At 41.1% G+C, this 10,263-nt stretch overlaps 1 protein-coding gene across 2 annotated transcripts; it reads left to right on the top strand.

The window, feature by feature from the left end:
* Positions 1 to 838: 838 nt before the first annotated feature.
* bloc1s6 (biogenesis of lysosomal organelles complex-1, subunit 6, pallidin) lies at positions 839 to 4,697 on the top strand. Of its 2 annotated transcripts, none has more exons than XM_035161600.2 (6): positions 839 to 998; positions 1,210 to 1,296; positions 2,661 to 2,820; positions 3,790 to 3,877; positions 3,964 to 4,050; positions 4,545 to 4,697. In XM_035161600.2, the coding sequence occupies exons 2-6, from the start codon at positions 1,242 to 1,244 to the stop codon at positions 4,662 to 4,664; spliced, it is 510 nt and encodes a 169-aa protein (XP_035017491.1). In that variant the 5' UTR covers positions 839 to 998; positions 1,210 to 1,241; the 3' UTR covers positions 4,665 to 4,697. The 2 variants fall into 2 exon arrangements, with proteins under 2 accessions (XP_035017491.1, XP_035017498.1); XM_035161607.2 differs by having other exon boundaries at positions 872 to 1,054.
* The last annotated feature ends 5,566 nt before the right edge of the window (positions 4,698 to 10,263 follow it).

The following is a 10,263-nucleotide window of genomic DNA, read 5'->3' as shown; positions in this document are numbered from 1 at the left end:
GTCTTCATTCCAGATGTGGTCGGTCGGTTGCAGATTCGTCATTTTCACAAAGCGCATGTGTTACCCTGTTATAAGTTTTTTTTTTATTTATTTTTTTTAGGTTAAGGTCAGAGGGTGTCACACCTTGTTAAAGCCCTATGAGACAAATTGTGATTTGTGAATATGGGCTAAGCACATACAATTTGAGTGTAGATTGATGAAAACATCCCTCACATCAACCAGGTGGAAGCTCGTGCGGTGTTTTTGTGAGTAAAGTTGGTGATCGTGCTTTTCTTGGACGTGTAAAGCTTCATGTGTCCTCCTGTCGCTGCTGGTTAAAGTCAGAGGGGATTTGAACCCTTTGATACACAACATGGGTCAAAAGTGACCCGGCTCAGTTTGTATTTTCTATAATTTTGCAGTGAATGAATTACATCATTCAGTATTTCAGGTATTCCCCAATTAACTTGTTTTTGATCATTACAAATCCTTATTTTCATTTTTCCTTTGTTACTTTTTGAATAAAAATCAATTTTTGTATCACTACCCTTCTAACCCACAATAGTAATCATTTCCTGTGTGTAGTGTTTCTTTGCTATATTTTTGAAATAAATGTATTTTAATCATTCAATATTCTAAGTGTTCATTAAATATATTGTTTTTGATTACCACAAATCCTTATTTTCATTTGTCCTTTGTTTTGTGCTATATTCAATTTTGTACCCATATGATTTATATATATTGTTGTTGTGGCTTTTGTTTGATGTTTACTTCAATGAGACCTTCAGTAGTTCACCGCACTTCACACACAGGCGCTTTGTGAAAATAACGAATCTGCGACCGAGTCTGCAACCGACCGACAACATCTGGAATAACGACAACAAATCACCAGCTGCCCTGATCCCCAGTTAAACTGGAACACCGGACGCAGCAGCAGCAGCAGCAGCAACAAACAGACGAATCCCAGTATCGGTGTTTCGTTCTGTGTTCGAGTCCGCGGAGCTCGACTCGTCAAACAGGTGAGACGCTGCAGCCCGAGGAGAGGAGCGTGCTCACGTGGTGTCTGACCGCTGAGGTTAGAATGAAGCTGCTCAGCGGAACTACTTCCTCAACGTGTAGCTGCTCAGTGTGTGTGTGTCTGTGTGTGTCTGTGTGTGTGTCTCCATGAACTCTGAGCTCAGCGTTCAATCACATGCTTTTTAAATGGACGCCCTGTGTCTCCTGTGTCAGGTCCTAAGAAGCAGCCTGGGGCAACGGAGGCGATGCAGATGGAGGTCGACGAGAGGGAAGAGGAAGGACCGTCGTCCAGCAGTGAAGGTGTGTGTGTGTGTGTGTGTGTGTGTGTGTGTGTGTGTGTGTGTGTGTGTGTGTGTGTGTGTGTGTGTGTGTGTGTGTGTGTGTGTGTGTGTGTGTGTGTGTGTGTGTGTGTGTGAGTGAGTAGAGAGAATGTGTGTTTGTGTGAGAGAGAGAGATTGTGTGAGAAAGAGTGTTTGTGAGTGAGAGAATGAATGTGTGTTTGTGGTGAGAGAGAATGTGTGTTTGTGAGTGAGAGAATGAATGTGTGTTTGTGTGAGAGAGAGAGAGAATGTGTGTGTTTGTGAGAGAGAGAGAGAGATATGGGTGTGAAAGAGAGTGTGTGTGGTGGTGTGTGTGTGTGTGTGTGTGTGAGAGAGAGTCATCTCACGCCTACACTATTGTAACTCCTCCTGGCTGGTCTACCTGCTAGTGCAATCCGACCTCTGCAGCTCATTCAGAAAGCAGCAGCTCGACTGGTCTTTAACCTAAATTCACTCACACTCCTCCGCTCCCTTCACTGGTTACCAGTGGCTGCCTGCATCCGTTTCAAAACATTAGTACTTGCGCACCGTGCTGCGGACGGATCGGGTCCAGTCTACATCCAGGACCTGGTCAAGCGTTACACCCCAGCCCGTTCACTCCGCTCTGCTTCGGCCAATCGGCTTGTTGCTCCCTCACTGCGAGCTAAACACTCATCAAAACCACGACTGTTTGCTGTCCTGGCTCCTAAATGGTGGAATGAGCTCCCCATTGACATCCGGACAGCAGAAAGTTTACACATCTTCCGCCGCAAACTAAAAACACACCTCTTCCGACTATACCTTGAATAACATTTTTAAAACTAACAATTTAGTAGCACTTAAAATGGCACTTACTTATAGCACTTTGTAGTTTTGCTCTTTTGAAGAAATTGTACTTTCTCTATTCTTGTTGTTCTGGGTTTGTACCCTCATGGATGAATGCACTTATTGTAAGTCGCTTTGGATAAAAGCATCAGCTAAATGAAATGTAATGTTCCAGGTATTACTCATCACACCTTGACTATTTACTAACAGCCTTTTAAACTAAGAATCTATGGCTCGACTCCAGACTGCACAGAACTCAGCTGCCAGGTGTTTAACCAGAACCAAAACAATTTGGACCTAAATCTGTTTACACAGTCACATTATGGGGAGTTGACTTCCTCTTGAGGACAAAAACCAAGTTCCCATAAAGTTATTACATAAATCATTTAGTTTTATGGTGAAGACTTAATCAAAGCTCGGCCCAAATCTGTCAAATATTCTATGGCCTGTAAATTGTCTTCAGCACAACTTTCAACCATGTTTTTTTATTCATGCTGTAGAACACAGTACTTAACACGTTTTGTCTGACATGTTTGACAGACCTCCAGTTGGCCCAGCAGGAATCCTTTCAGCTGGAGGGGTCCCTCCCAGTAGAGGAGGTGTATGTGGATAAGAAAGCAGTGGACAAACTCACTGAGGGATTTCTCTCTCACTACCTCCCTGATCTGCAGAACTCTAAACGAGCACTTCAAGAGCTCACGTGAGTTTTTCTTTGCTTGACGTGTCACGAGTTCTACTGCACCTTGTCACACAACCGAAGTTAATCCAGGTCAAATCATCACACTGCTGGGCTGCATCATTACAGATATTAATTAATTTGACATGCTGGTTTGGTCGTATAAGAAAATACCATCGCAATTAATAAAGAACAAAATTTTAACCTATTTAGTTTATATCTGTAACTTTTTCTTTCCATATCTCCCTTAATTATTGTCACAAGTAAATGTTTTAATATCATTTTAAAGCTCTTTTTTCCAGCTACACATTTTACTGAATAAAGTGCTACCCCATGTATAAAGATAACTGCATCTCGAATGAATACCATAGTTCATATTGACTTATCTATCTAATAATTCCAGAAAACTATGTCTGTCTGTCTGTGGTTCGAGAACCATTCATCTTATTGGCTTCACAGTTAACATGTGAATTCATAAGGGGCCCGAAGTGCAGCATTTAGTGCAATTTGGACGATGATGGGTTCAGTATTAATAAGCTTTGAATAAACAGACGACCAGCTCTCTGTAGCCATGGCAGCCAGGACTTGGAATCAGGCTCATTCACAACAGCAGCAACGGATTCTTCTGTTCGGGGTTCTGAGTGGAGAGTCACTGAATATTGAATAAACAGGTGAACAGCTGTTGTGTGGTGCAGCTTCAGGATTCTATAGATTGTGTTCAGCAGCCAGTCCAAAGAAATGTCTCTGAGGAAGCCGCCCAACATTGTGATTTTTTGAGCCGGAGAAATCCAACTAATCCCATTAGCTCCCCACGAGCACTTAAAAATGTGTGGACCAACTTTTAAATATCCTGCCATTGTCGAGGTTATATTCATATTTCTGCCTATCGACTGCCAAAGGTTTAGAATGTGGAGAATATTCAAGAGATTTTAACCTGAGTAAAGATTTTATTTTTTTTATTAACATGTTTGTTTGTTTTTTTGTCTTATCCAGACAAAACCAGGTGGTATTGTTAGACACGCTGGACCAAGAAGTCACCAAGTTCAGAGAATGTAATGCCTTAATCGACCTCAATTCACTGGTATGTTGGGGCTGAATCCTTATCATATTGTTGTTTTTATTCTCTACACCAGAGGAATGAGCTCTAATCCAGTTTATTGTGTTTAGTTTACAGAGGCAAAGGTTTACCACAATAAACTGGTGAACGTAAGGAAAGAGATGATCCTGCTCCACGAAAAGACGACAAAACTAAAGGTATCTCTCATCTCACTCACATTAAACATGGGTTACTTTAGTTCACCCTGTGCAATAAGACAGGTTGTTGGATGAACTCAAAACAAATAAAATTAAATATACTTTATTATCCCATGGGGAAATTTGTCTTGGCCCAAAGTGCTACAGCAGCTGCAGAACAGTACATTGTACAACAAACAACAACAAACAGTACACAAGGACATATCACGTTAGACCCAGAATAATAATGCAGAATAAAAGTGAGTTGAATATTGCACCTGCCCTAAAAACACTCAAAATGATAAAACACTAAAAGGATATAACTCATAAAAGATGAAAAACAAAAACTGGCATTAAAACTTAAAAACCAAAGTGTAAAACATGCCAGACAAAGTGCAAAGGTCATTGAGCTACATGAGCCAATCAACACGTCTCCTTATTGAGTCGTGTGATAGATGTTGGGATGAATTAAACAAAGCTGATTAAATGTTGACTGTTGTTTTGTTTTTTCTCAGAAAAGAGCCTTGAAGCTGCAGCAGCAGAAGCAGAGGGAGGCGCTGGAGAAGGAGCAGCAGCGGGAGAAGGAGCTGGAGAGAGAACGGCAGCTTATTGCCAAACCTGCCAAAAGAACATAGGACCACCCCCCCCCCAAAGCACTGTTTGTCTGCTATTGCTTATCGGCCGTACATCCCATTAGTGCTGAACATTTTCCAAAGCATTGGTGTTGAGCCTCGCGTGTCATAACACATTTGAACTGTGTTTTTTGTCGTCACAACATATGCACCACAATTTTCCTTTATTTAAGTATTTTCTGGGGGACTCTGCCTGTATTAATAGGAAAGTACAAGCACGAGGAGAGAAGGGGAGAGCGAATGAGGGGTAGACACGGTGCAAAGCGCAGGGTGGGAATCGAACCCACGGTCGCTGCAGAGGAACCAAAGCCTCCGTATGTGGACAACCCGCTAGCTCACCTGGTAGCGCAGGTGCCCAGCATTTTTTGGTTTTCAATGTATTTCAATGCATCAAACTCCATCTGGAATGTGCTTGTTACATTTAACCCGTCACACTGGATATTATCTCCTCTTCTTTCACCCTCCGACTTTAATCCTAGATACATTCTATTGCAGTTTTCAGTATTTGCTGAAGTTACTGTGTAATGATTCAAGTTATTGCCGCTATGACAGTTTAGAGAATAAAACAATGCATGATTTTATTGCTTTATATCTCGAGCAGGTTTCATGTCTAAAGTACAGGTCAGTCACGGTTGTGATGTGACCTCCAGCAAACGTATAAGAAAAGATATGAAGCTGTTAAAATAGGACTGAGATCAGTTTGAAGTTTCTGAGTTTCCCGCAGTATTACACAAAAGGTCATGTCAATGTTTGCTGTATGATGTCATTGAGGATATGAGTTGTTAACTGGCAGCTTGACTCCTGTTGTTTATTCACTTTTATGACGACACTCATTCATCTTGACACCTGCACTGCAGTCAGAGCCAAAAGTTGGAGCAACAGTCTTTTACTTGAAGGTGAAGAACTGTCTTTACTGAAAGAAATGGAAACAGCAGAATGCTTTTGGAAAATGCTTCACTCAATCAACGGTGTATGTGATTTTTAGTAAAGAGGCTAAAACTTGCAAAAAAATGATCCTTTTATTTCCGAAATTACCAAGATCACCACAAACCAAAGACATGGACTGAATCCTTGAATGCTGGTACTTCCCACCGCCGACTTCTGATGACTTAATCTCAAGCACTTGGCTGAGCGTAGAACAAATTGATCAAAGACACTTTTGCAGCCATTACACAACGAGTCTGTGCGTATGCTATCGTTTTTTTTTTTAATGTTGTTTCTGGGCTTCTTTGTGCCCAGTGGATGTTGAATGTTGTTTAAGATCAAATAGATCTGCACTAAATTTGACTGACTGTATTCCTGGGGTCTGGATAATATTAATAATGGTATTCGATGATGTTATGCGCCAAACTTTGCCCCTAACTTACACACCATCTGTAAATTTGTGAAACAGACCTTTCAAGATGCGTCTATGCACTACTTCTGCCTGGAACTGTTTGTACCATTAATAATAAAAGCAATACAAACAGGTTTGTAGTTAAGTGACTTATTTTTTAGCTCAACAGATTCTAATTTGTAAACTTTGTGTGTGGGTTGATAGCAGGTGTAAAGTGTAACATAACAGGTTCTCTGCTGTGGGTGTCATATTGTCATAATAATTGTAATAATGAAAATAATAATAATGTGCTGGCGACCTGTCCGGGGTCATCCCGCCTCTCGCCGAATGTGAGCTTGGATTGGCTCCAAGTAAGTGGTATAGATAATGGATGGAATAATAATAATGAACTTTATTGATATAGCACCTTTCAAAACACAGTTAAAATATCCTTTATAAGTTAAAAATAAAGAAAGGAGCACAAACATTAAAAAAACTATTAAAAGCAATTTGAAGATCACACAGGATTCGAGCCCAAATATAAATGTTACAGATGAGAAAAGAGGAAAAACTAAATAAAGTTAAACATGAAATGAATAAAACAGTTGGTAAAATCAAAGAGAATTAAAGTAAATAAATTAATAAAAATAAAAAGTTGAAGGTGAATTTCGACCCCAAGTCCTGAGAGAACACATTTCTAAAATGCCCTGACAGAAAAGGCTCAGGTTTACGACCGGGCACATACAGAGTCAAAAGATCTGAAAGGTACTGAGGTGCAAGTCCAGAAAGGGCCTTAAAAGTCAACAATAACATCTTAAAAATCTATTCTAAGCTAAACATGTCTTTAAAAAGGTGTGAACTTCTGCTTTTAGCATCTTAGTCCACCAGGTGTCAGCAGAGACCAGTTCATGTCACCACATTTAGCTTATAATGGTGTCATGTGCTCCAGTGAAGGCCTTTTTTAAAATGCAATATTTCTGCACCGGCTGATGTTAAAATAACACAACTACAACCAGAGAGGAAGATCAGTGAGTCACCTTATTTATGTTGTTGTGTAATGTTTGGTCTGTGGAGTCGTCCACGCATCAGATACAATTGAACATTTAGAATGAAAACTAATGAAGAACTTCACAGACCTAATCCTCTGCTGTTGTCTGTGCTGTGTGACCTCGGGTTCCAGGTGAACGTAGCTGACTCTCTCTGCTGTGGCAGGTAGAAAGAACTGATGGTGGTTTCCTGACTCTGTCCTTGATGGTTCCCACCTCGGCCTCAGCCTGTCTCCCATCAAACCCAGTCAATTGTTTAACAGCAGACGGATGTTTCCCCCAAACAAAGTCTCTTTTCACAAACATTTTTTACACCTCTGTTGACACAGAAGTACGTTACATTCCTCTGCATCCCGACCATACAACTGATCCCCCCCTAATTTCGTTCTCACTACAGCATGAAAGTGAGTCAAAACCAACTTGGCTGGTTCTGCCCCCGCGTCGTCCTTCTCACAGCGGAAATTGCACCCCAGTGTGGCCGAGGAGGGGGGGGGGGCCCAGGTCCAGAGAGAGGGGCCACCTGATGAAAGCGAGACAGGGCAGTGGAAACCACATTTTGAATATAGTTTTCAACACCTTGACGCTGGTTTTTTTTGGGGCATTTTTCTGTCTAAATGCAGTGGCCCCACAGAGGAAGGTCTTTTTAACTACCAGTTGCCATCTTTTTCTGGAACTGGGTCAGTGTAGTGTTATAGAAGGCCTCATAATATGACCTGTGAAATGAGTCGGTTATGAAAAGTCAGTCGTTTGTGTTTGATATAACTCCAGTTGCGTGTTTTATTATAAAAATACAAGCATGAAATAGTCGATTTCATTGTTGTATCTTTGATATTTGGGGTTATTTAATTTCTTTAATGAAGGGTGGAAGCAAATAATGTTCCTCTTCAGGCCCCATAAAAGCTTTCACTAGCTCTCAGATATCCAATAATGATAAAAAAAAAATACAAACAATTGAATAAATATTCTTAAAGCCAAAGTGAACAGATTCCACTCAAACATTATAAACGTTTAAAATCCCTTATGTTCTCTCATGATTATATCATTTATTCATGTGTAAATTGCTTTGATTCACACAGACTGAATATTTTTGTTTAATTTTTTTGGCACTTTGGCATCGTAATATTTTACCAGTTGAGTCTTCAACCGACTTTAACCTTAACCCAAACCCACTGTGATTGAATGGGCCTTTGTTCTCGCACAGGGAGGGGGCGGACCAGGCCTCAGAGGTGGACAGCTCAGAGGAGCGGCGGTTTCCGAGGCTGGGCCCTGCTCCTCTAAGCGTTTTGGTTTTGACTTGTCTCTGCTTTTAGAAACTTGGCCCATTTGCCAAAGCCACAGGCGAGTCACAGACATGGAGCAGGAGTTGATGATGTTGTAGCGGGCGGCCTTCCTGTCTAAGTAAACAGTGATTCAGTCGGGTGAGGAGTGGGTGGCTGTGGTCTGCATGAGACTGGCAACACCAGGCCTCTCCCAGACCCACCATAACAGGATATGGTCCCTCGGGCCCACACTTAGGACAATTGCATCATGTTATTATTCCCCTCAGCTTTTACCATTTTGGTGGGTTGGTAGTATTCACGCAGGCTGTGCACCATGTGAAGAGGTGGACTGATGCTTTTGGAAAACATATCTGTTTGTGGTGCTCGTGAATGAGGTGACTTTCCCTTCTTAACCAGGTCTTATATAAGTCGTCATACGCATGTCTGGACAAGTGGGCAGGAGAACATTAGTAATTAGGTTTCTCTGACTCAACGGATGGCGAAGACGAGATATTCAAGCACAACAGTTTACTATGTTGCCACCACATCTTTTCAAAACAATAATTATATCACATATATGACCTCTCACATCTATTTGAACCTTGCAAGCATCGATTGGAAAGACATAACATTATTTAACTGTTTTCACTACAGTGTTTTTACTATATGGTATTCATCCTACCTCTTACTCCGCAAAGGTAACATCACATTACAGTATTTATCGAACAGCTTAGAAAAGTTAGAAAACTTTGTGTTCATCCCACCTGGTTTGTCTGCAATGACGATGTTATAGTCAATGTTTTTCATAAAATGAAACTGAATTTGCTTTATTATTGTTCATGCGTGTTGTTTATATATAAGTTTTAATGACTTGTTTTTTTTCCCTTTATTGCATATTGGCTATTTCAGAGGTCTGTTTAACAACCGACACAATCTTCACACACATTCACAACTTTTCAAAATAAGAGCTGTAATTCCATTTGACATAAAGTATTGCAGCAACAAAATGAACTGTGTGCTTTTACTCTTAAGACAAATTGCTAAAAAGAAAGGGAATCTATGAATATTGCTGCCATGACGATAAGGTGAAACAAAATTATCTGGTGGTGATTTTGACCCGCGATTTAACCCAGATGCCGCTCGCTGCTGTCGTTTATCGAAGAAGAAGACATGTTCAACTCGGTCTGCAGACTGAAGGCCCACTGAAGGCAAACTGTTTATTAAATGTTTATCAATATTGAACATACTCACGTGTCTAAATCACACCACGTTTGACTCTGCACTTCCCTGGGCCCTTAAAAATACACATGACAAGTGTGAAGTCGATGACATAAAGGGTTGGCAAGATATGCGTTCCACATACAGACAGACAGCAGGTAGATGTACTCGTGATTTCAAAGTAAACATTGACACATTGTCATACTGTTGTTTGATTCAGGATATAATGGCTTACAGAGTGTCTTGTTGTGACTGCACTGCAGTACAATTTATTTCCCTCAGGCCAGTTCCCTCAGTGTAAACACAGACAGAGCGCGTGAACCACAGTCGGCTAAAAAAAAACAGTTTTCACATCGGCCCCCCACAGGTGCAGCGTTAACTCCGCTCGCTTCCATTCTGTGTCATTATCAAATCAAGCTCTGACAACAACCCTGATCGTCACAGAGTGTTTTATTGAGCGTTGGTGGTTTCATGGGCTCCTCTTAGACTGTAGTAAAAGTCTTAAATATAGAAACAACTGTAGGCTGGAGAGGGAGGCTTTGAAGAGCAGCTTATATGGTGCAGGGGAAAGGATGATTTGATTAAATGAATGTTCCCTGTCCTTGTTGTTTCTTTTGGTCGGGTAACAGAAGAAAACAGGAGGAAATGAGGTGCTGCAAAGCTGCGAGTGAGACAAAGAAATTGTTTTTTTCGCAGTCACCTCCGCAGCCAGGATGGTTAGTGGTTTGCACGGCCATGTCCTGTCTGACCTGTCTACGGTGGAG

This window comes from Hippoglossus stenolepis, chromosome 1 (genome assembly GCF_022539355.2).
Source record: "Hippoglossus stenolepis isolate QCI-W04-F060 chromosome 1, HSTE1.2, whole genome shotgun sequence".
NCBI classification, from domain to species: Eukaryota; Metazoa; Chordata; class Actinopteri; order Pleuronectiformes; family Pleuronectidae; genus Hippoglossus; species Hippoglossus stenolepis.
The sequence above is the reverse complement of the archived record's forward strand: the minus strand, read 5'-3'. Positions and strand labels throughout refer to the sequence as shown.